At 42.7% G+C, this 27,886-nt stretch overlaps 1 protein-coding gene and 1 long non-coding RNA gene across 6 annotated transcripts in view; one reads left to right on the plus strand and one right to left on the minus strand.

Annotated features, from left to right (window-relative positions):
* Positions 2,014 to 13,233, minus strand: CDC23 (cell division cycle 23). Of its 2 annotated transcripts, XM_021410286.1 has the most exons (16): positions 13,064 to 13,233; positions 12,920 to 12,992; positions 11,081 to 11,218; positions 10,910 to 10,952; positions 10,437 to 10,542; positions 10,219 to 10,351; positions 8,516 to 8,693; positions 8,325 to 8,422; positions 8,014 to 8,095; positions 6,933 to 7,086; positions 6,670 to 6,789; positions 6,001 to 6,076; positions 5,650 to 5,711; positions 4,691 to 4,769; positions 4,480 to 4,599; positions 2,014 to 3,750 (listed from the first exon to the last, which is right to left on the minus strand). In XM_021410286.1, exons 1-16 carry the CDS (start codon positions 13,189 to 13,191, stop codon positions 3,580 to 3,582), a joined length of 1,761 nt encoding a protein of 586 aa, XP_021265961.1. In that variant the 5' UTR covers positions 13,192 to 13,233; the 3' UTR covers positions 2,014 to 3,579. The 2 variants fall into 2 exon arrangements, with proteins under 2 accessions (XP_021265961.1, XP_021265962.1); XM_021410287.1 differs by lacking the exon at positions 13,064 to 13,233 and having other exon boundaries at positions 10,910 to 12,243; positions 12,920 to 12,967.
* The window catches only part of LOC110405199, a 35,734-nt gene continuing 21,152 nt past the window's right edge, over positions 13,305 to 27,886 (plus strand). For 3 of the 4 annotated variants that reach the window (XR_002442720.1, XR_002442721.1, XR_002442722.1), the window contains exons 1-3: positions 13,305 to 13,456; positions 22,495 to 22,612; positions 22,854 to 22,921. This is a non-coding gene — a long non-coding RNA (uncharacterized LOC110405199). Of the gene's footprint in view, positions 13,457 to 22,494; positions 22,613 to 22,853; positions 22,922 to 24,668; positions 25,813 to 27,886 lie in introns of those variants that run through there. The other variant, XR_002442719.1, reaches the window with a different exon arrangement.

Raw genomic sequence — 27,886 nt, forward strand, 5'->3', positions numbered from 1 at the left:
GGCGGGGCTGCACGGGAACTGCGGCAGCGCCCGTCGCACCCGAGCGGCCCCGCACCAGCGGTGGGGCGCGGAAACGGGGACCCCTGAAGGCGGCGGCCGGGGCCGCCTCAGTGGAGCGGACCCCCCAGGGCGAAGCCGCGACGCGCCGGTCCCAGCTGGCGAGGGGAGCGCTTCTGCGGCCGACGGCGCGTGAGCCTTCCCCCGCGGAACGACTCCCCGGCTGGAAGCCCTTCCGAAAGGAGCGGGCAGTCCGCAGACTCTGGCTCAGAGCAGGCCCAGCGGGCGCGGACCTTGACGGTAAGGCATCCTTTAACGTGCCATTTCAGTCCCAGACGGACGTAGTGGGAACCGTCTGTAGATCTGAATAAACTGCAGTGCGCTAGGGCCTCTAGTGCAAGCCAACCCCCAGTGAGAGCCATGAGAGCAATGGCCACAGAAGACGCTGCCCTCAGGTTCTTCTGAAGCATCCTCATCTCTGTTCTTCCAAATACCCAGAGATGCAGCATGCATAAACACACCCACAATTCCAATTGTTTTCCTTTTACCACTTTATAGATAAGACAAACATGACTGCTAAACCTCCTCAGGTAAGGAGTTTGTTCTGCAAAAGCTGAAGACAAATGTGTTTTGTTTTTTGTTGTTACTGTGTGTTGGTTCTTGCTTGTTTGTTTTTGCTAAGCACAGCAACACGGAGGAAAATGAACAATTACTGGGAGATAGGTGACTATGGGATTTGTACTCTGTGAAGTCATTCCACGGCGAGTCAGGAGCAAAATGAGAACAGAAGCAGGAACAAAGATACTGAATAGAGTACTCCAGCCTGGACACCAACTTCCATCAGAGCTCCCCATAACATCCAGCTGCAAAGCTTTACTCTAAGTGCCAGCATTCCAAATCTTTACCACGAGATCTTTCAGAAAAGAAAGAAAGGGCTCAGTGTAAAGAGATGGGCGCTCCCTGCCTGTCTCCTAGCTGTCTGTTCTCCCCCACTTTGGCTGCCTACTCTGACAGGGAAGCATTCGATTTTTTCTCACCATAGGTTAAGAGATTAAATGATTTATTTTTATTTGTTCGTTCAGTGGGATCCACATGAGCAGTAGATGCATACAGTATAGCATTACACTTACCAAACAATGCAATAGGCTTGTCTGCTCAGCTCCATGTAAGCTCTGTCCTCACACATCTGAACTTGCTCACAAGGAGAAGCACTTGCCCTACACCAAGGTCTAAGAGCCCAAAGTGGAAGATGCTATAAACAGGCTTTGCAGAATTACAGTTTTCATAAGAAATATCCTATGGGCAGTTAATGTAGTAAGTGATTGAAGGTTCAACACTCAAAATAGAGTTCTGTTTTAAAAAACTTAAAAGCTACTGTCTATATATATCTAGCGTGTTTTATCCTTTGTATCTTTGTTACTGAATACAGAGCTCTGGAAAGAGCCTTTTCAAGACCAGTACAGAGACTGCACAAGATCAATGCAAAGTCTGAAGTGTAAGGTAAAGGGACAAGCAAGTATGAACACCATAAAGGCATACAACATAGCCCAACTCCTCTGTGATCACATGATATGCCTTTAGAGTGCCTTAGAGCTCCCATGACAAAAAGTAAAAATAGCTTCAGAACATACCCCTCCCCTGCCTGTGGACTGTGTGGGAGGCAAGGCTGCGCTGACACTGGGTGCCACTGCTCTGCAGCCCAGAAAGAGAAGTACAGGGACCAGGAGGGACACCCAGCACAGACACACACCGCTCTCCAGCACTGGCTGAAGGTTGCATCATACCGCCCAGCATGATGTGCTGTTAAGAAATACCAGCAGAGCAAGGCAAGCCAAGCCAAGATTATGGCTCTAAACTTCCAAATGCCTCCTAACAGCTTCCCCATCTCTGTGGGGAAAGGCATGAGAGGCAGCCTGATCTGATGAGCCTATACATCACCTGACTGAATTCTACACTGCTGTTGGTCTATACCTTAGCTGACAATGAACACCAAGATCCAACATGTAATGAAACAGATTTAGCAACACATCCTGTTATAATTAATTGATGCATTTCACATATTAGTTATAAAAAAAAGGGGGGGATACATGGGAGGAAATAGGTTTACTTGTGTACACTGAATAAATACAGTACTGTGCCCAGTATCCACCAAGCAGAAGATAAGGACAAATCTTGAAGCTGCTTCATATTACGTTAATAGACCAAGAACAAAAATGAGTATATATAGTCATTTTCCTTTGCTTTTCCATGGTGTACAAACATAAGGTTTTAAGAAAACACCTTGTTCTTCAAATACTCTTCTATACCATCTTCTGTGCTAGTGTCTACTTCTGCTGTAGGTTTATTCTGTGATAACTCAGATACTCATTCATGTACTTGCTCTACACTGACAGCTTAATGGCAGCTGTGCTTACTACTCCAGGTCAGTCTTTTGACCAATAAAACTTTCTGACACCAGAGTACACCACAGTTACCCCGTCACTGACTCCCCATACATTAAGAGCTGTTTCTAATTAGGATTCACAAGCTGACGAAGGACAGCAGAATTTTCTTAGACGCTGACCCCCTGAGAATAAGAGTAATACAGAGACTACATGAAAATGGGTCATAATTCACATATAACCAAGGCACAGAATTTTACAACTGTCTGAGACGTCCAGGAAGGGCCTTTCCTCCATTGGCTGGGGAGAGCAGCCCTGGCCAGCACTGGAGACTGGCACTTTCTCCCAGGGCCTGAAGCTGAGCCAGGCTCACCTGTCAGCACTGCAGGGCAGCCCCTATGCAGACCTCCACCTGCTGGCTCCCAACCCAGGCGAACACCAGGGCCTTGCTGCACCCTGGCACGCACCAGCCCAGGGGGCCAGCTAGCAGCACCACAACCAAGCCCGGCATGGGACAGGCTGCTGTAACTGCCACATGGCTGTATCTACCTCCACTGTCATTTGCTACAGTACCCATGAAAGCTGCATTATAAAGAAGCCCGAGGACAGTAGCTTAACCATTTTATTTTTTTGAAATTGTGCTATCCCCCTGGCTGCCTTTCTACTCCATCAAAATATCTGCTGTTTTACCTGTGGTTCTGACAAACAGCTGTCCTTTGTGGCCGTTCTGAAATTCCTTACACTTGTCAGTCTTTTAACATAGACATGGCAACTACATTTATGCGTCTCATACTGCTGCAGTGGTACATTATCTCCGTAGTTCAAGACAGGCAAAAATTCTTAAGCAGCCAGGCAGGTAAAAGGTTATCCAGAGAAGTTCAGAGAAAGACCAGAGACACACTGTAACTTATGAAGTCAATCTCTTCCCAGAACCTCAGTTAGTAGACTTGTGTATTGGAAAATGTCTGCTCTCCTGACTGCAACAAGTTGGTGAAAATCTCACATATCAGAGTACGCATCTTCATGTAGGTTGCACTTTTGCCTGTTTGGGCTCACCTGTCGGCTCCACTCACTCTTTACCCTACTTCCTTACCCGTGAAGGCAACACTGAACATAAAAATTTCACTGGAAAGAACTAGGTGGCTGCAAGCCCCATCCATAATGTCAAATTCAGTGCACAGGTTAGAGGTACCAGCATTACTCATGGTGTAACAGAAGACAGATTGAGCGGGGAGACGCGACGTGTAGGAGTGCTATTGGCTGACAGCGATGCAGGGAGGAAAAAGGGAGCAGCAATTTCTGCGGAGGAGGTCTCTCCTTGGTTGCGAAGCTGTAAGATTTGCCGCAGCAGTGCCTTTCCTTCTTCTCTGGTCTGAAAACAATTTGTGAAAAACAAAAACCACACACTGATGGGCGATTGGTTTCTGTGTCAAATTCAATATATAATCAGTCTAAATTTTAGTAATTTGTCACACAGTAAGGCCGCCATTCTGGAAGATATTAAAAAATGCCCACAGATCTTCTGTTTGCTACTGTTTAATCAAGAACATTAAGGTATGCCAGACTTTTAAAATAATCCTCCCTCTTTTCACCTTATTTACATGTTACTTAGGTATCTCAGACACTGGTACCATCAACCACTGCTACCATCTAAATATTCCATTTAAAAGTAGATTGGAGAAGTTTCAAATAAGCTAAACTCAAGTTCTTTTGAGTTCCAGACAACTTTGTTAAGAACAGGGCAAGCACCCTGCACTCTCGGCTGGTGGCTATCACTAGGTTGGAATTAAAAATCCAGAATTTCCCACTTACAAGCTGCAGAGAATCTCCGAATATGGAGTCGCATACAAAACTCAAGTGACACAAGATGAGCAACAAGAAGCCATGCGAGTATCACTACTGTAGCATGGGCCAGTCATATTCCTTGACTTCAGTCTATCACAAGCAGCAGAAGTAATAAGGTATACAGAAACATTCAGGATGAGATTGTTCGTCTACACAGCAGACTGCTCTCATTCAAAGATTAGTCTACTCAGAAGGTAGCCAAGATTAAATTCAGAGATCCCCTAAGTAAGACACCAGGAATCGTGCAACTACTCACATCATTGAACGAGCAGCATTTCTGAGCACAAGCTGAGGCTTCATCCCAGAGCTTACACTTGAAGTAGTACTGGGCAAGGTAACGGAAGGCAGTGCTAACCTCCAGGTGCTCCACTATCTCCTACAGTGAAGAGGATAAAAACAATGAGCGTTTTCCAAGGTAGTTCTACACCATGTTTACTCTTCCTTTGGTTCCCAAGATACAGTCTTACCCCACAGGAATAGATATCCTGAATGTATTTGATATAGCACTGAGCAGCCTGTTCAGATTCATTCAGCTGTTCATGCAGCCTAGAAAAATAAATAAATTAATATGAAATGGCCACTGGAACAAGATCATCTTGTCAGACATTCTTGGTCTATAAGAACATTCCTACTAAGCCTGACCTGAACTAGAGCCATGTTTTTTCCTTAAGAATATGCAAAACATACATTATGTACCATCCCTCAGGGAAAGAAATAATCAAGCCTGAGAACAACTACATTACCAGGAAGGAAGTCAGTCAGGTGTCATCTGCTAGAAGAAGTACAGATACAACAAAAGCAGGAACCTTTGTCTGTTCTGTTACATTCAAAGCTTGTAACAGTTTTTCCATCCTACTCTAATTGGCCACCTCTTCCAGAGCTCGCTCTTTCTCCCTGCATACCAGAAGTCTTTATACAGCAGTTTCACCTTTTATCTGCCCACTTCCTTCCCCTTCACTTTTTTCCCCCTTTATACTATTTTTTCCCAACCAAAACTGGTGCTAACATCAGTGTTCACATTTATTTCACATTAGATCCTATGTGAAATATCACATTCATATATCAGGAAAAAAAAGGGTGGGGGAAAAAGGAGATAGGGATGAAATAATCAATCTATGATTTCGTACCGCATCTAGCACCATCGATTGCATTAAATTTCACTGTAGCACTACTAGCACTCAGATCATTCCAGGATCTGGAAGTCCCTTGTAACTCTTATTATCCCACAGTTTCCTCTCTACTTGTCCTGACAGAAACTTAACACTAAAGCTGGATATCACAGTTTGTAGTCACTGCAGACCTTCTAAAGTTAACACTTATCACACAGCTCCATAAATAATACTATCTACTACTTTACCACTACGTATCAAAGTGCTTTTATTGCATTTAACACAATACTGACAATTCAGTGCTAATACATACTCACTTTGCTAGTTTCACCAATGCCATTTTCTCCACATCTCCCACAGCATAAGCCCTCCAATAGCACTATCAAGGAAGAACAGTTAGTCAAGCACACACGGAAAATGACTCCAGCTTATGACTCATGAAAGCAAGTCAGAAACAGAAAATTACATGGCTTTAAAGCAAAGGGTCATGTATCAGCTGTACACAATTCTATCTCTCAGCTACTCTAGTTACATCACAGTACGATTTCCCATTTTTTACTGCAACAAAGGGTTTCAATAAGCTAACACGCTGTATACATTCCCAGTAGCACAAGCCACACAATTTAACTGCAACTCTACCTAGTGTCCACATGTCAGCTATCACTTACCTTTTTAGCTTCCACCAGCTGATTGAGTTTCTCATAGCATTCTCCTAGAGCAACCAGCATACGAGAATCATTGGGTCTGTAAAAAAGTAATTCTGAAATGTAGTTTAATGGACAGCCAGCTGATCTCTCTGGGGGAGATGAGGGGGAGAAAACCCACATCTGGCAGCGTCCATCATCTTTTCCTATACAAAATTTCACTTATACACCTCAGGCATTGGAACAGGCTCCCCAGGGAAATGCTCACACCGCCAAGCCTCACAGAATTCAAAAAGCATTTGGACAATAATCTCAGACATACAGTTTGATATGTTAACAGCTAATTAATAACTAAAAGAGTTTGGAATAGTAACACTGCAAACCAAATGGTGTTGATGCTCTTCTTCCTACCCCAGTTTAGTTCCTGTATGCAAATTCCTTAACAAGCAGACATCAGCTGGTAAGAAAGCCTACTGGGGAAGTGCCCTGCTAGACTAGCTGTTTACAAAGAACGACTTGTGGGAGATGCGGTGGTCAGAAGCTGTCTTGGGCATAGCAACCACAAAATGACAGAGTTCTCTATTCTTGGTGAAGTCAGGAGAGGAGTTGAATTAGATGATCTCAGCAGTCTCTTTCAACTTTAGTGATTCTATGAGTGAACATCAATCGACATGGCTGTGTTTCCCACTCTACCTGAGCTGGTGGGCCCGTCGGTAGTAATAGAGACAGTAAAACGGCATTTTGAGGATTTCATAGGTTTGCCCCAAACCATACCAGGCTCTGTAATCCCTTTTGTTCACCTCTATTGCATGTCTGTCAAAGAGAAAAATGACAACATAGTCAGAAAGCAGGTAGGATAAGAGAAAGACAGAGTTGGACAAAAGACTAACAAAAAAAAGGTACTAATCCAACCCAAATGCATGCGAACACCGTTTCGTGCATCACATGAGTGATACCTATAAGCCTGGATAGCTGCAGATGTGTTCTTCATTTCCATGTACTCATGTCCCATAAGCGTCCAGGCTCCCAGATAACGAGGATTCAGTTTCAAGGCCCTCTGGAAATACAGTGCTGCTTTTTCATGCTGGCTACGTAAGCTATAATAATTTCCTAAAGGAAAAAGTCACAATGTTTAAATAAATAGAAAACAGTTGCCAAGAATAAAAAAAACAGAGGGAAGAGGTGTAACTTAAGTTCAGAGATATGTAATGCTATAATGTGATGAAAAGTACAGCAATAATAGCAGGGTGGCAAAGTCCTAGGCTGCAGTAAATGAAGACAAGCACAAACACAGCAGCTGTGGACAGAGAAAAAAGGAAGAAAGTTTGCCTACCTTTGGAAGGCTGCAGATAGGCAGGGATCCCCAGAGAAATCCCCTCACCTCCACTGCCAACCCTTAAATGAGGGCTGGGAAGGGGTGGATCCTGGCTCTACACCTTCTGGTCACTCAGATGCACTGCACTGCATGCACCTGAGCTCCCCTGGGTTGGCCCTGCCTTCCCACTCGGTGCTCAATCACTTCTTCAAGCCGTGACTTAGCACTTCCACTACAGAGGTAGTAGATAATAAGATCAAGATATATTACAGGCAGATCTGCCTCAAAGCTCTAGAGACCTAGTAGTAGTATGTTCTCCAGTGTTCTCACCAGCTCCTTTTCCAGTTGCATCTAAGATCCCATCTTAGCTTTTTTTCTGCCATGAAACTCACATCCTGATCTAAAAAAAAAAAATACTTCCCAGACTTGACACACAATTGTTTCTGTTGGAGTTTGAGGACTAAAGGGAATTATCAGCTACATGGGCCTTCATAATGTTTTCTTAACTACTTTCTGCAGTAACAGTATTACAGCAGCTCTTTCTAAGAGAAATGTGGGAAAGGGGTACTTTCATTTAGTCTACCTTTTAGGCTGCCTGAAACCACATTCACCAAATGTTTTTGATGGCTCTGCTGGTTCATCATTTTCACAACTATTACTAAAATTTGTTCCTACAGCCTGGAGACAGCACTATAAAAACATGTAAAAGTGTTGGTTCTCACCAATTACACAGCAGGTCTCAACACGATACTTGTCTATCTCACAGAGATTGTGAGCCAGGTAGCTCAGCTCAGGCTTCATGCTCTAGTGAAACAAAGAAATGAAGGTGATGAGTAAAGGATCACATTACAGTTTCAGACAAAGACGACCTAGGTAGTGGACAACGCACACATTTCTGCTCCATGAAACAGATGCAAACAGAAGCTGAGAGCTTATGTTCAGAGAAACTCGGTAACAGCAAATGCTTTGCCAGTGTTTAACTTACCTCTGACAAGTAGTATCGTAACGGACAAACAACAGAAAGGGTGCTTACCCTAACATACAGCAAGTTGGAGAAAGTGTCCATATTTTCTATTCTGTAAGGATCTTGTTTCCTTAGCTCATTAAAGATAGATAAAGCTTTGTCAATGTCTGAAGAAAGGAGAGCAGATGTGAGAACAAGAACTACAAATGCTAAGTTTGCATTAAAAGGTTCATTCCTATTAGTTAGTAAATATCACTGACCTCGTATATTGTGGTAGGCGACTGCAATCTGAGAGATGATATACGTGCTTTTGGAAAATCCTGCATCAATGAGGCTCTGATACTTCTGCAGAGCCTCCTCTATCAGCTGGAGCTCTGTATAAATGTGTGCAAGAAAGAACTCTTTCATCCATGTATCTGGCAAGGACAGGAACTTCAACTAGCAAGAACCAAAGAAGACGAGGAAGAGATGACAATCAGTAGTATTCTAAGAGCCACCTATGGCTAAGAATCCATTATCTTCCCTCCCATGAGCTAGCAGGCAGTTTTGAGGTAGAAGACTTTTCTGTAATCACTTTCTTAGGCCATAACACCAGCTATGAAAGAGTAGTATTAGGACCAAAAATTAATATCAAGTTCTTCCACAGAAGAGGCTAAAAATGTCTATGAATTAAGAACACTGGAAAATGAAAGGAGCATTAAGATATCTATTCTAAAAAGTGATACAATATGGACTACATAATTCCATTTAGTCACTTCCAGTCTATTCCAGTGACTTGAAATCAAAGAAGTGAATATTTTTCATTAGGTCAATTGGTGAAGAAATGACTATTTTCAAATATGAAAGAACTCGGCTTTTCCTTCAGCTACTGGCTTAATTTCTACATTAAATTCAAGACTCCTTTGAAAGACTTCTCTTCCCATGTTTGTACATCCATATTAAATAGATCAATTTTTTTTTTGTTTGCTTTCATTTTTTTTTGTAATAAGCTAAATGAACAGAATAATCTAAATAATCTCATCAAAAATGAATTTCCTGTTCTTCAAAGATCAGTAAGGTTCTCTTCTGCACCGTCTCTACTTTTCAAAATACTTCCATCAGCCAGAATTGACTGAAGAATTACAGGAGTGGTCTCATAAATCCCATGCATAAAGACAAAATCATCTTTTACCTTGAAGTTCAGTTCTTTGATACAGTTCATCTCCTACATGAGACCTTGTACTTGACAAGGGAATATCTACATTAGTGTTTTAGTCTGAATCAGATTTGCACTTCTGAAGCGAACTTCTCAGTCATCCCCAGAAGCACACTTTATTTCACAATAACGTGAGCTGTATCAGAGTATCTAGATTCTCTCAGGAAAAAACTAAACTCAAGAGATACATTTTTGTGGTTTAGACGCCTATTAGTAATGGGAGTGTATCAGAGCACATTCAAACTAATCTCCCCAAATCACATACAGGATAAACATCAGGTCTTGTAAGTCAACTATTTCCTGTTACAGATTCAAGCTTTCTATGCTTTACTTGGTAAGTAATGAACTTATTAAAGGCTTATCTCATTGAATGGTGCTCGCTGCTCCCTAGATGACCTGTATCATTGCAAATAACTTGCACAATCATAACTGACAGGAAAAGCACAAACTTCCAGTCATTTGAAAATACTGTGAACAGTGATTCCATATGTACACCCTCAATTCACAAGAAGTGCTTAGTAACTGCAAATCTAGAATGACACCTCCCCCAAAAAAACTCACAAACCACACACACACACACACACACAAAGCAACCTGGGATGAACTCATTCACGTCACAAGAGGCTTTAAGAACATAATTTACGATCTTGGGTTGTCTTGTCTGAGAGTCTCACAGAATAAAACAGTGGGTAACACTAATCTTCTGACAACTGAATTTGGTTAAACTCTGGAATTTGTTACCATAACTTGACACCCCCCAAGTTTTACCATCTCCTTATCTGTAATCAAGTTGCAGAGTTCCAGCCAAGCTCCCCAGTGCAAAGGTAAGACATGAGTAGCTTCAACAAATACATCTATTGCTTCTTTAGCCAGGTCCAGCTTCCGCAGCACAACACCATACCTGTAAAGCAAATTAATCAGTCATAAAACTCTGTGTGTAAGCATAAATGTACACAAATACATTAAGAACACATGCAGAGGCTTACAGATAAAGGCCAAATCCATCCAGTTCCTGTGCTTTGTGCTTCTTACTGAGCTCAACTCTAAGTTCTCGTAGAGCTTCATTTTTCACCTGTCCTTTTTCCAGTGGTCCTGCATGTGGAGAAAGTCAAACACCTAGCTTTCATTCAAGAGTCTCACTACATTAACTGTGAGGTCTAGGGTATATTCAGAATCATCACCGACACAGTGAGAAAGCTTCCCAGTCCATGACTATTTTTCTGTTTTAAAAATAAAATCTCTTAGTTCAATGACCCACTTTAACAGAATAAGAAAAGAAATTCTGTAACAAGTTCTGTATTAAGCCAGTGAACTGACAGAGAATGAAAACAAATTATGCTGCAGCCCACTATTAACCAAACATCAATGGAAGAGTCATAAAACCAAAATGATTTACATGAACATGTGTTACTGGATGTTTCGTTATATGGTCCTGTGTTCCTTGACACTAGAGCCTTACCCAAACTATCCACTGTCTCATCATCCTTCTTCTTTTCCCCTGACTGTGGAGAACAGAGGAAAATCAAAATTATTTTACAACAGCATATATAAGGTATGCACATTCTACAAGCAGAAAGGAAGCAAAGCCAAGGAATTCAGTGCTTAAAGGCAACTTTTCCTTCTGTCTTACCAGGTATCTAGAGTACATATACAAGAAGTAAGCTTTCTGACTCTTGCAGCCCCGTAGAAAATATGCAGCCCTGTCATATTCCTTTAGATCAAAGTAAGATTTGGCTAACGTGTAGGCATCCAGATCACGAGCATCCTCCTGCAAGAACAAAGAAGAGTTAAATACCTTAGAAATTCTGACATCTGTAGGAAAGTCACCTACTTACAAGCATATCAGTGAAACTGCCTTGAAAGCTAAGAAAAAAACAACACAAAAATGCAACAACAAAACAGGGTTTTTGTTCACACTTAAAGATGAGTTGAGTACCGTCAGAAAACTCTCTCTATTCCTTCACATGATTAGAATCCTTGTTCTCACATAACGAGTACCAACTGGCTAGAAACATCTGAAATCAACAGTGAGGTTCCAGAAGATAAACTGTGTCAAGTTGCCAGAAGGCAAGCATTAGCTGTTCAAGCAAAATGATAACAAGTAAGCAAAGTAGTCAAGAATTTCATATCAAACAATATTAACCTGCTCATTTAAACAGAAACATTTCCTTGATACCTACGTCTTGAACAACTTATTGGCAGAAAAGAACCTGGGGATCCTGGTGGACATCAAGTCGTACACAAGCCAGCTATGTGCCCTTGACACAAGGAAGGACGAGGGTATCCTGGGCTGCGCTATGTAAAATATTGCCAGCAGGTCAACGTAGGTGATCCTGATCTCCACTCAGCACTGGTGAGGCCATATCTGGAATACTGTGTACACTTCTGGGCTCACCAGTACAGAAATGACAGAGATATTGAAAAAGTTCAATGAAGGACCATGAAGATGAAATGACTGGAGCATTTCAAGTATGAGGAAAGGCTAAGAGTTGTGACTGGTTCAGCTTGTGGGAGGGAAGGTGCAGGGGAATCTCATCAATGTACATAAATACCTGAAGTAAGGGTACGAAGAGGAATGAGCAAAGCCCTTCTAAGTGCTGCCCAGTGATGGGACAAGAGGCAAAAGGTACAAAATGAAACAAAGGAGTCTCTGTAAACATCAGGGAGCACTTTCATACTGTGTGGGTGACAAAGCACTGGCACAGGCTGCCCAGAGAGCTTCCGGTGTCTCCCCTCTTGGAGGTTCTCAAAAAACAACCAGACGTGGTCCTGGGCAACCTGCTGCAAGTTGTCCTGTTGGGGTAGAGGGAATTGGATGAGATGGACTCAGAGGTCCCTCCCAACCTCAAACATTCTGTGAAATGCATTTATGATGTGTTACACTGCAGTAATTTAAGGAGTATTACGCCTACAAGTCCTATAGTATTTCTATGGAGGTGAGCATTATGACACAACTCATTTTTCCTGTGTCCTAAGGAGCAAAACTTTACTGGCATAAAATGATTTAGACTGCAATAACCTTTAAACCTCAGCTAAAAGCCCTTAGCTAAGATGAACAAATCAACATCATGCAGCAGGACTTCAAATGTAACTCATAAATCTCTCATTTAGGACACAGCAAAACAGGAAATTGAATGCTTTCATCTGGGAAGTGCACTCAGGTCAGTCCATGTCCCTAGAGAAAATATACGACAAAAAGGAACTTTACAGCACTGTAAAGAGATCTGCAGTCAGAAAAGTCTCCTGCACAGCAGTTGTTAAGAATATCGCTATCGCGCTTCTCCTTAGCAGGTTTGGAGAGGACTAAAGAGAAACTCGCGGCTTTGCCAGTGGGAAACTCTGCGCTATCCCTCCGCACGCTTCAACCACCCCTGCAGCGACGAACGCAGAACGGGCTCAGCTCCACCCCGCGCGCTGATGCTCGCTAACGGCGCAGCAGGCGGCCAGGCCGCTTCGCCCCAGTCCTTACCTCCGTGAGCGCGGGCGGCGGCGGCAGCTCGCTTAGCAGCAGCGGCTCCAAGGCGAAGGCCAGCTCGGAGGCCCTACGCGAAGAAACAGCCATTACCACGGGGCCCACCGGGGCGTACCCGCCCGCCCAGTCCGTGGCGCTCACCACTTCCCACTGTGCTGCAAGCCACGCTCACGGCTGCGCTCCGCCACGCTCAGCAGCTGCTTCTTGATCTCCCGCAGGTCCGAGAAGTCAGCGTTCCCCAGCCCCACCACCACTCCCACGGCCGCCATCCCGCCAGCGAACACCACAGCCAATCGCGGCTTCGCGTACTGAGTTCCCTTCCGCTCTGTAGATGCAGTCTTCTCATTGGGCAATCTCTGTAAGTCTCGCTCCCAATCACAGAGATGCACTGAGACTTTGATGCCTGATTGGTCAGTCGTCGCGGGCGCCATCCCGCCAGCCCCGAGGCCTGGTGTCTTTCTTTAACAGGGGCCTTTGGTGGGGCGCAAGAGAAGCCGGGAGACCGCGAAGGCAGCGGGAGAACTCTGAAGAAGGGTTGGTGCATATAGAAGGCTTTTTGCATGGTCTTCCCCAGCTTAGCAGCAACTGAAAATCTCATTTACTACTGACTCTGTCCAGTGACGCCTCTGATGCTGTTCCTCACAATGTTCTTCTGGACAAAGATAAATACGTAGCGTAATCAGAGATGAGATGACTGCGGACTGAGCCCAAAGGGTTTTGGTAAATGGGTTCCATCTGCATGATGGCCAGGTGTTGGTGGGGTCCCACAGGCCTCCATGTTAGGCCCAGTTGTCTTCATTGTTTTTATAAATTATCTGGGTGCAGGACTCAAATGCAGGTTTGGGTGCCACAATATCAGGAAGACATAAAATGTTTAAGTGTCCTATTAGAACACTATTAGTGCTCTGTAGATTTTAGCCAAATATGTTGCAAGTTCAGTTGTAGCTTTGACAGAAAGTACTCTGCCAGCTCACACATCCAAGACACACATAAAAAGTTCTTTATTATTCTTACTATTAGGCAAAGATGTCCAATCAACACACAAAATGCCTGTGGCTCATTTCTCGGTCCCCTCTCCCTTGCCCTGCCCCAGTACACAAATGAAAGAGACTCAGATTTTTTTTCTGAAGACAATTTTTTTGTTGTCCTTACAGTGTCTCATGTTCTTCGTATTTGGGAAAGAGCTGTTAGAGAGAGGTGTTCTATATTTCCAAAATTTGTATTTGATATTTACTTTATTATTGCATTGCTTTCAGTTAAGGAGGCTCAGTTTTTAAAATAATCCAATGAGTGAATTTTGGTGAGGCCTGTGAAATAATTTTATCAAAGTCAGTTTATCTTCACTTTCCCCCTGTTGTGTGCTGTTTTCCTGGCTGGAAATGGTGAACATATTCTTAGTGTGCTCTGTGAGATCTCAGTAAGAAATAAGGAACTTTTCGCAAAAATGCATGAGGTGCTGCCATTGATTTGGAAACATTAGCAAAATATATTTTGTGTCAGGTTCTGGATGCGTGCCACTTGAGCGGGTATGTTCTGGCTGCTTATATGATTGCACTTCTAGAAGAGCAGCAGCTCTTACAGGTATGACATGCCGAGTCGTTTAAAGAGAAAACATGGGGGATTTTTCTCGTACCCAACCCGACAGATCTATGTGAGCACTGTTCTTGCAGCAGCCCTCCAGGTGCTGACGTTTGTGATTCCAATCGCTGAACAGAAGGTGGCGCTTTGAGCTCTTGAAGCAGCGGAAAAGATCCAGAAGAGGGCTTAGCGGTGGCGAAGAGTAATCGGTAATTCGATTTCTCAAGGCTTATCTCACGATGAGAACTCATAATTCTTTCTGTCATTCCGTTGCGTAATAGATGCGTCTTTTAAATGACACCCAAGGCTGGCTTTTAGAGCAGGAGACTAATTAAATACTCTGTGCATGCAACTGATAGTATCTGGGGGAGATACTGACTGACTTAGCTGTGCTGGGTGCTGCTGGAGATTGTTTGCTGTGTCATTGCACAGCTACCTGGCTGAGACTGGCTCTAGTCCCTCACAGAAACATGGTAATAAAGCCAATGAAAGTCAGTATCTATTGGTGCAGTTGCGTCCATCATACCAATGTGTTGTGTAGATACTGTTGCATTAAAAAGGTAAAATTTTTCAAAGTTAAAAACTTCGAAAGTACAACCATCCCTCAACAAAATCCAATGTAAATGGTCTTTACAAATGATGAACTGCCTTGCTAGGACAGGGAATTTAAGCTATCGGCCGGTGTTTCAACCACAGTTTGAAAATCCTGACTTCATTACTTGAATTTAGCTTCTTTATTTTGCTTCTCTCAAGCTGCACTTCTGAATTTGTTTAAAAATCAAGTATGATTAGAGGTTGTTTTATAATTTTACACTGAAAATCTTCAAGTAATAAAAGGTTCTCTTCTACTGGTGGCTGTATTCTCCGTGCAGCCCAGTTATGCAGCTCCTGCCATTGCTTGTTACAGTTTGCCAGAACATTAAGATTACAGCTTGGAAACCACATGATCCTAAAATGTAAAGGAAACCATTTATGCTTGATTTACACCAAGACTGAAGATTAATTTCTCACAAACTGTAAATAGTTTTCAAAAGATGGGAGATGTGAGGAAAAAGGAGAGAGAAAGGTTACCAAGAAAATTGTACCAGTTCTGTGATGCAGTTATTGAGTTCTTGAGCATGGAACTTCTGTTCTTTGGGAGTACTCCTCTCCAACTTTTCATCCCACAGAGACAACCATTTCTTCCCCCTTTTTTCCCCACTAGTGTTCTTGCATCCAGAAATGAGTGTTCAGTTGAAATTGACTACTCAACTGAAATTTGATGGTAACTTCTTTGGAACTATAAGCTTATTATATACACGTTTGCATGTATACAAATACTCTGCCCACAGAGCAGTCAGGATTTTTTTCATTCTTTGCTGTGGTGAAAATTAGTACCTCCAAAGGTCTTAGTATTGACAACAGCGCATTTTCAAGGAAGCTTCTTTCTCTGCTAGTAAACAAGCACTTTGTAAGTACTTGACATATTTCTGTAACTGTTTTGAGGATTGTTCTGGAAGTTTGATCTGAGTTCTTGAAGTGTATTCCATATAGCATGTTCATCAAACTGTTTAAACTTATCCTCATGTGATTTGTGTAAGATCACACAAATAGGTTCAATCTGCAGCTAAGTACAGTACTAATACATAGAGACTCTTGCAAAAACCAGCAAATCACACCAGTCAATAGGTGTGTGTACATGCTTCACTAGAAAGTAACTAAAATATCTGGTTTTATCGTCTCCACATTTATAGGAGGTTCTAAATTGCTGTTACACTCCTGACCTGCTGCAGAGAGATGTATATAACCTTTGGGTTAATGAAAGGCCTTTTTTTGTGATTAGACTGTAGCAAGATTGCCAGTGTAACTTGCAGCAGTGACAAAACTGCCACATACTTGTCCTGAAACTGCTTTATTTTTCTCTTTTTTTCCCTGTGCATGACCTATAGTTAGATATGCAGCCAAACATTTACTCCTTTATAGTGTGTTTTTTCCACTCAAATGAAAGAAAAAAGAATAAGACCAAAGTAAATTGACTGGTAACAACACTTGTCCCCTTGCATCAGGTGCTTAGTGCAGCTTGAGAAGCAGGAACAGTTTCATAGAATCATAGAATGGTTTGGGTTGGAAGGGACCTTTATGATCATCTAGTTCCAACCTCCCTACCGTAGGCAAGGACACCTCCCTCTAGACCAGCTCAAAGCTCCATCCAGCCTGCCCTTGAATGCTTCCAGGGAGGGGGCATCCACAGCCTCACTGGGCAACCTGTTCCAGCGTCTCACCACCCTCACAGTAAAGAATTTCTTCCTAATAACTAGTTTAAATCTACCCTCTTCCAGTTTAAAACCATTTCTCCTTGTCCTGTCACTAGCTACCCTTATAAGAAAAGTCCCTCCCCAGCTTCCCTCTAGGTCCCCTTCAGGTAGGTGCTGGAAGGTTTCCTCGGAGCCTTCTCTTCTCCAGGCTGAAGAGCCCAGCTCTCTCAGCCTGTCCTTGTAGGGGAGGTGCTCCAGCCCTCTGACCAGCTTTGTGGCCCTCCTCTGGACCTGCTCCAGCAACTCCATGTCTTTCTTGTGTTGGGGGCTCCAGAACTGGATGCAGTACTCAGGTGGGGGTCTCAAGAGAGCTGAGTAGAGGGGCAGAATCACCTCCCTCGACCAGCTGGTCACACTTCTCTCAATGCAGCCCAGGATACAGTTGGCCTTCTGGGCTGCAAGTGCCCATTGCTGGCTCATGTTGAATCTCTCATCAGACGACACTCCCAAATCCTTCTCCTCAGGGCTGCTTACTCTCAAGCCATTCTCTGCCCAACCTGTATCCACGCTTAAGATGCCCTGGCCCAGGTGAAGGACCTTGCACTTGGCCTTGAGCTTCATGAGGTTGGCATGGGCCAACCTCTCAAGCCTGTCCAAGTCCCTCTGGATAGCATCCCTTCCCTCTAGCATATCAGCTGCACCATTCAGCTTGTTTTTTCTGCAAACTTGCTGAGGATGCACTTGATCCCACCACCCTTGTCACCTACAAAGATGTTAAATAGCACCAGTCCCAACACCCATCCCTGAGGAACGCCACTCATCACTGGTCTCCACTTGGACATTGAGCTATTGACCACAACTCTGAGTGCAACCATCCAGCCAATTCCTTATCCAGTGAGTGGTCCATCCATCAAAACCATTTTTTTCTAATTTGGCAACTAGGATGTCATGTGGGACAGTGTCAAACACTTTGCACAAGCCCAGGTAGATGATGTCAGTTGCTCTTCCTTTATCCACTGATGCTGTAACTCCATCATAAAAAGTCACTAAGTTTGTCAGGCATGACTTGCATTTGGTGAAGTCATGTTGGTTACCACCAATCACCTCATCTTTATTTTCCATGTGCCTTACTTAGCAGGGCCTTCAGAAGGATCTGCTCCATGATCTTGCCAGGCACAGAGGTGAGACTGACTGGCCTGTAGTTCCTTGTATCTTCTTTTTTTCCCCCCCTTCTTAAAAACGGGGGTTGTGTTTCCCCTTTTCCAGTCAGTGGGAACTTCAGCAGACTGCCATGACCTTTCAAATATGATGGATAGCAGCCTGGCAACTTCATCCACCAGTTCCCTCAGAATCTGGGGATGGATCTCATCAGGACCCATGGGCTTGTGCACTTTCAAGTTCTTTAGATGGTCTTGAACGTCATCTTCACTTACAGTAGCCTGATCTACCTTCTCCAAATTCTTATGATTGCTTTCTGCAGCTTGGGCAGTGTTGCTAGAGCCCTTACTGGTGACAACTGAGGCAAAGTAGTCATTGAGCACTTCAGCCTTCTCTATCTCCCTCATGACCAGGTCTCCAGCTTCCTTTCGGATAGGGCCCATCTCCTCCCTGACTTTATCACTGATGTACATGTAGAATTTCTTCTTGTTCCCCTTGATGTCCCTGGCTAGATTTAATTCTGTCTGGGTTTTAGCTTTCCTAACCTGATTGATGGCTGCTTGGACTTCTTTGTAGTCGTGGGTAAATTGTTCCTACTTCCACACCCTGTAGACTTTCTTTTTAAGCCTAAATAAGACCAGGAGCTCCTTGTTGATCCACAGAGGCCTCCTGGATCCTTACCTGCCTTCCCTTTTCTTGGGATGCACTGCTTGTGGGCTTGGAGGAGATGGTCCTTGAATACCAACCAGCTTTCTTGGGCCCCTCTTCCCTCCAGGGCTTTCTCCCATGTCACCCTGCCAGGCAGTTCCCTGAAGAGTTTGAAGTCTGCTCTCCTGAAGTCCAGAGTAGCAACCTTGCTGCATACCCTCTTTGATACCTGGAGGATTTTTAACTCCACAGTTTCATGGTCACTTTAGCCAAGGCCTCCCTTGATCTTCACATTACTCACCAGTCCCTCCTCATTGGTGAGGAGAAGGTGCAGCATAGCACCTTTTCTCATGGATTCCTGTACTACTTGGAAGAGGATGTTATCATCAACACATTCCAGGATGGCATCAGTCACTATCAAATAAAACAGTAGTCCAGTTCCAGTGATGTATAATCAAACAGCTGATATTCAGCCCTCTCATCAGTAACAAAATCAAAGAAAGAATACATTTACGATTAAAAACTATCCTGCTTATTCTGTTGGAGTATGAGAAGCAGGCGAAGAACTCACATTAGAGATCAGGCACCATACAGGTGCAGAACTAGCTCTGCTAACAAAAATGACATCAATCAGAACTTCTCTGATCTGTGCTAAATTATCTGCCCTTGTTCTTAAGGGTGTTGATGTAACTTCAGTGTGTAGTAGCTTCATAATTTTGGTGTACTGAAGTCCTAGAAGAAAATAGGGAATATTTGGAAATCACAAGAGTGTGTATTATATAAGAATGAGAGGCTGCTTAACATATTACTAATAGAGGGAGTTGCTGAACTGTGGGATAGTTACTTGTGAACAAGCAGGAAGAGAGAACTTGCATCCAGGAATCCTAACAATTTCTAGAAGAGATTTTTGTCCCAAGTATGTGAAATTGTTTGAAAAATAATTTTTGAAATATTAATATATACATATATAATACTGTGCCAGTTTTTAAGAAGGACAAGTAAGAGCTCTCAGCCAAGGAAGTTCTATCTTAGGCTGGCAATATACTCCAGGTAAAGAAAATCCAGTGACACTTACTTTAATCACAGGTCGCTTTTTTGTGGTCTTTTGTTTGTTTTGGAGGGGTGGGCAGGATCAATTGTTTTTAAACTATATTTCATTCTTTGAGATTACAGCTTTAGTCAAGAAAATTGTCTTTAAAGAGTCATATGCATACAATTCTGCAAGGGGGCTGAGTTTCAGATTTTCTTCACTAAACAACATTAAGTTTAACCACTCTTTAGCAAGCAAAAGCAATTGCTCATAGTTGTTTCACAGCTGTTGAAAGAGATTGGTTGTTCAAGAGGACAGTTTAAAGTACATGTTTACTAAGTTCAACAGCCAAATGCAGTTCACCATTTGAATCAGTGTGAGATAAGCTGCTGGTGCATCAATTGCCAGCCAGTACTCAGGCAATCAGAAAGGGTAGTCAGAGGATGGGATAACCAGAAAGGTACATGGCTCATTTGGTAATCTGAGCTTACTGAAATGAAATATAAAGCTGTATGTCTGAGCAGAAATGTGGTCCACAGCTGTAAAATGGGAGGGTATTCTGGAAAGCAGTGACAGTGCAAAGGATGTGGGAAGTATGCCTACAAGTAAGAGAAAGATACTTCTTTCCTTAAGGCTGCTCTTGAAATTCATATATAGATACCATCATCTTTGGTACGTTTAACCAGAAATAAAGAGCAAGGACGTCATTTTACTTCAGTCCAAAAATCATAGCAGTTTGTCTCAAAGCCTGGGTCCTATTCAGATAGCTAACTTTTAACCCTTGCATTTTCTTTCCAGAGAATTATAGCTTAATTTACACTGGGGGAAGTTTGGGGTCATCTGATCTAACCCCCTGAACTGTGTAGGATCAACCGTAAAGCAAGATCCAACTTAAAATTTATGCCTTCATTTAACAAGGTGTGACTTTTTAATTTTGATTATTTTTTAGTTTTCCTCCAACAGAGTTGGTATTGGGATAGAGAAACACTGCATGGAGCCTCTCAAGCAAAAGAGAGTCTGTCCTGGTGTAGGACAGAGTTAGTCATCATTCATCAGTGTATAAAGATGGAACTTCAGACTATTTCTATGTATTTCCTGTGTGTAGCACTGCTAATATTTGAATTCTTGATGTAGTTGTTTGAGATAGTACAATGCAGGAGAGAAGTGGCAGAACCATTCCAGGAATGTGAGAGGGAAAACCAAGAATGAGAGGAAGGTTGATAGAGCATCTGGACAAAACAGCACTAAGACCTGGTTTAGTTAAGGTTTTACACATTTTATAATTAATATACTTTATGTTTAAGGTAGCCTTACTAGTAAGAATTTTTTGTATTACTAGAACTCCACAGACCTTCACGTGTAACAACAGTAATCCCTGTGATTTGTCTTTTTGATCACTTATCACAAATTGATAACTTCCCTGAAGCTGGGATACTTTCTGGTTGTATGTAGAATGTGATGCAGTGCAGTAAAAAAAGTAGAACAGCAACAAAGAAGTGTCTTAGAATAACATAACAGAGTACCAGCAGTTGGAGCTGCTACATAAAGGTACTACCAGAACAACAGTATCAGAAAAGGTAGCGGTAGCTAAGAATTCACAGTAAATTGTCTTCTTTGGAAGTACAGAAATAGAAAAGCATCTTGTGACACAGAAGATACCGTGAGAGAGTTGGACTGTAATGCTATTATGTGATGGAAAGCACAGCAAAAAATAGCAGGGTGGCACAATCCCAGGCTACAGTGAATGAGGATAAGCTCAAATGCAGCAGCTGGGGACATAGAAACAAAGAAAGGAAAACAGCTTACCTTTGGAGAACCTCAGGTAGGCAGGGATCCCCAGAGAGATCCCCTCACCTCCACCATCAACCCTTAAATGAGGGCTGGGAAGGGGTGGATCCTAACTCCACTCCTTCCTGTCACTCAGGTGCATTGCGTGCACCTGAGCTCCCCTGGGCTGGCCCTGCCTTCCCACTAGGCGCTCAGTCACTGCTTCAGGCCATGACTTAGCATTTCTGCTACATGGACTTACTGTATTTTTCATTTGCAGCACGTGTATATTAAGTTGGGGGAACATTTCAAAGCCAAATAATGTGTTACAGTGCAGTTCAGTAAGCTTTAAATCTCATCAGTAATAATAACTTAATTTGTATTAAGCTAGTAGCTGAAATTATTTCTCCTCTGATTTGAAGGAGGTGGCTCTTCTTGTATCCGTACTCTTCTCTCTCTGTTTTCCTGCTTCAATACTGAATTCCAGGAAATCAGTCTGTGACTCAAGCAATATGGTACTATGACATCAGAGTAGACTGTGTTGTCAGTAATTGTCTTCTTTTTCTCTTTCTTTCTTGGATCTAAATTGCTTTCTTGGGAGGTTAATTGAGATGAAGTGACATAAAGTGCTTCTGAGGACCCTGGAGTCCTTCAACAGAAGTATTTACTGTGCATGAATCACTTGTGTCTGAGAAATCTGTTTACTTATGCCATTTATTTTCTGTTTTGAAAAGATTTTATTTATTTGGAGCTTCTGGTGAGCTTGAATTTAGTATCAGCTATGCAAGCATAACTAGCCCAAGGGCTCTGACGAAATTCAGCATGTGCCATTAGCTTAGTATACTCACCAAGTAAGGCCCCTACTATTACAATGTAACGAACTGTGGAGTATCACAGTGATTCTGTTGTTTGTGAGCAATGAGATTGTTGTTAAACTGCAGTTTCTGTCTTAATGGAGAACAGATTTGCTCTCTTTTCAAGATTTCAAGGCACCTATTTTAAACAATCTTCAAAAATCGTGGTTAGGCTGAATGCTAAGAACTAGATTAGTTTGACTAGATTGTGTTTTGTGTACAGCTAGGCATCTTGGAAGCCATTGAAGAGAGACCAGAGACAATATATTCATCTATAATAATATGTTCATCTTCATCTTGCAGGTGAGCAGTAGGAATCTGTGAATGATGAGACAATAGTAGCCCACTTGCTACTGAGATACTGCAGCTGTGTTTCTACTGGTGCAGCCATCCAACAGAAGCCTGTGCTGTCACTGGAAAGGTTAGTCCTACACCTTCCATCCTGGTTTTGATGCTAATGATTGTAAATCTAGACTGTGATGAAAGAACTGCTTGAGCTGAAAATCCATTGATATTTTTTCATGGTGTCAGTGGAATCAGCACAGGAGTGAGGGGGGTGAATGTGGGAAAGTAGACCCATTCCTTTCATTATTTGTGTGAATTTAAGTTTGAACAAATTAAACCTATTGATATGCAGTGATTTTTTTCTCCCCTCCCTTTAGGAATTGAAAACATACTGGTTTAGACTGCTGCTAGTCTCCTTGCGCATCAGGGCTTTGCTACTGAGCAAGTAAGTGCATCTTTCTAATGCCAGGAAACTTTAAAAAAAAAAAACAACAACTTTCTGCAGATCCTTATTTGTATTTGGTCTGTCCAGGCATTTTCCCCCATTTTTCTTTATATTTGCTCTCCATTTGAGAAAGGAGGAGGACATTTCATGGTGATCATCAATCCATTATTATGTTTTAAGGCAGTAGCATGGTATACAGATTGGAACAGTAATTTTGGCCTTACAAAATAAATAAATGACTAGTACCCACAGCTCCTCCTGACTGTAAGAGGGAATTGTGATTGCTCAGCATATTGCAAAATCAGAACGCATATTAGCATTTCCATTTTGCATCTCTGTTATTGAGTGAATATAATTAATAGAAAATATGTCATTCTCAACCTGATCTTTTTAAATAAAACATAATATTTATCCAATATTCCTTTGACCCGTAGCATTTACTGCTTTCTGCATACTTCATTAAGGAAAAGGCAGCTATAAAACACTTGTAAATCATCTCTCCAGCAAAAGAATGTGACTTTTCTGTGTAACAGAAGGAGGTAATGAAGGGACAGTACAAATTAGAACTGTATATATTAGAACATAAAATAAAAACAGATGTGTGTAGTTGTTAAAAGAATATGATAGTTCCTAAGATGCTAAAGGTGCTAGCACTCTGGTTACCCTGGTAGAAGTTGTCTTGAAAACATAGTTGGTCTTGACAACTACGGACAGGTTGTGAGAGTTGATGAGCATCACCAGTGCTCAAAACCAGGTATCTTAAATGCAGTATATGAGCAAGATAGAATGAGAAGACTCGACGAGGTTGTTTTGTTGGTGTTGTGGGGATTTTTTTTGTTGGTTTTTAATATCCAGAGTAAAAAAAGTTTGGCAGATAGGAAAATGGAGAATACTTGGGAAATTTTTGAGGTGGAACTTTTAGACTCTGTGCAGGAAGCACAAAAAGAGAGAATGTGATAGGAGGAAACTTGAGTAAAACTTGATGCATTTGAAGCGTTTTGGGATGACTAGAACAAATCATCATGATTTGTGAAAAAATTTTGGTTCAGAGAAAGCCAAATAACAGGTTTGATCAGCAAAGTAGGAATTGTGCAATAAATGGCTTTGTGTGATATTTGGTAGCCTTGAACAACTTCATGTTAGACAAGTCTATTTAGTTTGAAGCAGTAAAGCTGTTTGATCATTCACATGGCTCAGATGCTAGACTGGAACACAGAACATGAGTTTGGGTAACGATGCTGTGCACCAACTTGTTTGGATTTAGGTCACTTAAACTGTCTTGTAGTTAAAGATCAACAAAATTCATAGAATCACATAATCACATAATGGTTGAGGTTGGAAGGTACCTTTAAAGGGCATCTGGTCCAACTCACCTGCTCAGGCAAAGTTACCCAGAGGCAATGGCCCAGGACCATGACCACGCAGCTTCTGAGCATCTCCACGGAGGGAAACTCCATCACCTCTGTGGCCTGTACCAGTGTTCAGTCACACTCACAGTGGAAAACTGCTTCCTGATGGTCAGAGCCTGTGTTCCAATTTGCACCCACTACTGGGCATCACTTAAAAGAGTCTGGTTCCATCCTCATTGCACCCTCCCATCAGGTATTTATGTACATTCATAAGATTCTCTTGTGCCTTGTCTTCTGTAGGCTGAGAAGTCTCAGCTTTCTCAGCTTTTCCTCATATTTGAGATACCCCAATCACTTTATCTTCGTGGCCCTTCTCTGAACTCTCTCCTCTTGCACAGGGGGTCCAGAATCAAATACAGTGCTCCAGGTGTGGCCACACTGGTGCTTTGTAGAGTGGAAGGATCACCTCCTTTCAACTGCAGTGACACTCCTCCTAATGCAGCCCAAGACCAGCCTCAGCTTTCTTGGTGTCAAGAGAACCCTGCTGGTTTATGGCTCAGCTTCACGTCTGCCAGGACTTCCAAGTCCTCTTATGCAAAGTTGCTTTCCAGCTGGGTGACTGCCAGCATGTACTGGTACATGCATTAAGAAAGTAGTGTTCTTTCTATTGCATAAGCCCATCATTAGAATAAAATTTCAAATTATTTTTTTAACAGGGTAAGTTCTAATGCAATGGTGATAAAATTAATTTTAATTAACTTTCGTATGTAGTTTTAATTACTCCTCAAATTTCATCAGTTCTTTTGAAACTTTATGATTTGTAAGCCTTGTTTGAATTATGAATTTCTGGAGATGCTGAGTATATTCAGGTAAACAGCAATTCTAAATTACAGAGCTAATTACACTAGAATTCCTAGTTTTTTAACTGAGTTGCTCTGATTCAGATGGAAGATAAAGTTGAGCACACATAGACTTCTGCTGTGGTGACGGATTGCAGTGAAAGAAGTTTCTGTTGTCACTGGATCTGATAAAAACTGTAAAATTTATTTCCTTGATGTAAGAGTGTATCATATTAAACATCCTGAGGAAAACGAAATTAAATATTACTAAACTATGTTCTGCACATAATTGACTTTGTTTTCTTTAATTGGGGAATGATGCTGTTCTGAAACAGAATTCAGTACTTCAAAATTGTCTGGTGGTAGTCATATTACAATAGATTAGAAAGTCGAAGAAACCAAACAGTGATTTCTATGATGCCGTCTATTTCTGGTTAATTACAGTTCCAGTTCACCAGGTATTGTCAGTTTAATCGGTGTTTTAACTCCAGCACTTATATGTTAAGTGTTAGTTCAAGCTATTGAAGTACTTAGTACTATGAAGAAAAGTTGAGGGAACTGGGCTTGTTTAGCTTGGGAAATAGAAGGCTCTGGGGTCATCTGATCTAACCTCCGAGAAGTGTGACCAGCTGGTCGAGGGAGGTGATTCTGCCCCTCTACTCAGCTCTCTTGAGACCCCCACCTGAGTACTGCATCCAGTTCTGGAGCCCCCAACACAAGAAAGACATGGAGTTGCTGGAGCAGGTCCAGAGGAGGGCCACAAAGCTGGTCAGAGGGCTGGAGCACCTCCCCTACAAGGACAGGCTGAGAGAGCTGGGCTCTTCAGCCTGGAGAAGAGAAGGCTCCGAGGAAACCTTCCAGCACCTACCTGAAGGGGACCTAGAGGGAAGCTGGGGAGGGACTTTTCTTATAAGGGTAGCTAGTGACAGGACAAGGAGAAATGGTTTTAAACTGGAAGAGGGTAGATTTAAACTAGTTATTAGGAAGAAATTCTTTACTGTGAGGGTGGTGAGACGCTGGAACAGGTTGCCCAGTGAGGCTGTGGATGCCCCCTCCCTGGAAGCATTCAAGGGCAGGCTGGATGGAGCTTTGAGCTGGTCTAGAGGGAGGTGTCCTTGCCTACGGTAGGGAGGTTGGAACTAGATGATCATAAAGGTCCCTTCCAACCCAAACCATTCTATGATTCTATGATCTAGAACCCCAGATGGTTAAGGTTTTATATGTATGTGTAGAATGCATCTTTTCTCTTCTCTTGTAAGAGCAAGAAATAAGAAAAAAAAATAAATAATAAAAACAACCACAAACTCCACTAAGTTAATATAATGGATACATGGAAATTTCCAGTTTGTAGGGATTATTTTAATGGAAGCTGATAAACTGTTTTGTTCTTATCATCATTAAGAGTAAGGGGTGACTCCCACTCATCATGAAATCTGTATTAAAATGCAACATTATAAAAATTCCTGGTAACAGTCCTGGTGCAGAAGAGGCAAATACCAGGGAGTATAAGTTAAGTGCCATTGGTATGTGATTTACTCGTTATCCTCATTCTGTTTTATTAGGTGCTCACATGATCTAGAAGTAATTCTACAGCCCTTGATGCCTTCTCTTCCAGATTATATAGTGGCATTTTGTCAGGTTAATGATTTAAAAAATAACTGCATCTTTTCTGACAGATATCCTTTCATTTGTTGAAAGATGATAATTGAGCATATATTCTTCACTCAGCCCAGATACACTCTTTGCTGGGTAAAGAACTGGCTGGATGCCTGGGCCCAGAGTGTCATGGTAAATGGAGTCACATCCAGCTAGCAACTAGTCATGAATGGTGTTCCCTTGTGGTGGATATAGGGGCCTGTCCTGCTCAGTATCTTTATTGACGACCTGTATGAGGCCATTGAGTGCACCCTCAGTAAGTTTGCAGATGGCACCAAGTTAGCAGGAAGTGCTGATCTGCCTGGGGGTAGGAAGTCCCTACGGACGGATCTGGACAGGCTGGATAGCTGGGCTGTCACCAATGGGATGAAGTTCAACAAGACCAAGTGCCGGGTCCTGCACTTGAGCCGCAGCAACCCCAGGCAACATTACAGGCTTGGGGCAGAGTGGCTGGAAGACTGCATAGAGGAAACAGTCCTGAGGGTATGGTTGACACTCACGCTGAACATGAGCCAGCAGCGTACCCAGGTGGCAAAGAAAGCCAGTGACATCCTGGCTTGCATCAGAAACAGTGATGCCAGCAGGACCAGGGAAGTGATCCCTCTGTACTCAGTGTACTCAGTACTGGCAAGGCTGCACCTTGAGTACTGTGTTCAGTTTTGGGCTCCTCACTACTAGAAAGACTTTGAGGCCCCGGAGCGTATTCAGAGAAGGGCAACAAAGCTGGTGACCAGTCTGGAGCACAGGCCTTATGAGGAACGGCTGAGGGTGCTGGGATTGTTTAGTCTGGAGGATACTCAGGGGTGACCTTATCCTTCTCTACAACTCCCTGGAGGGAGGCTGTGGTGAGGTGGGAGTCAGCCTCTTCTCCCATGTAACCAGTGATAGGACTAGAAGGAATGGCCTCAAGTTGTGCCAGAGGAAATTCAGGTTGGACATTAGGAAATACTTCCTCTCTCTGAGAGTGATCAGGTGCTGGAACGGGCTGCCCAGGGAGGTGGTTGATTCACCATCCCTGGAGGTGTTCTAGGTATTGTACTGAGGGACATGGTTAGTGGGAAATAATGGTGATAGGTGGACGGTTGGACTGGATGATCTTAGAGGTCTTTTCCAACTTTGGT

This window comes from Numida meleagris, chromosome 12 (genome assembly GCF_002078875.1).
Source record: "Numida meleagris isolate 19003 breed g44 Domestic line chromosome 12, NumMel1.0, whole genome shotgun sequence".
Classification (NCBI taxonomy): Eukaryota; Metazoa; Chordata; class Aves; order Galliformes; family Numididae; genus Numida; species Numida meleagris.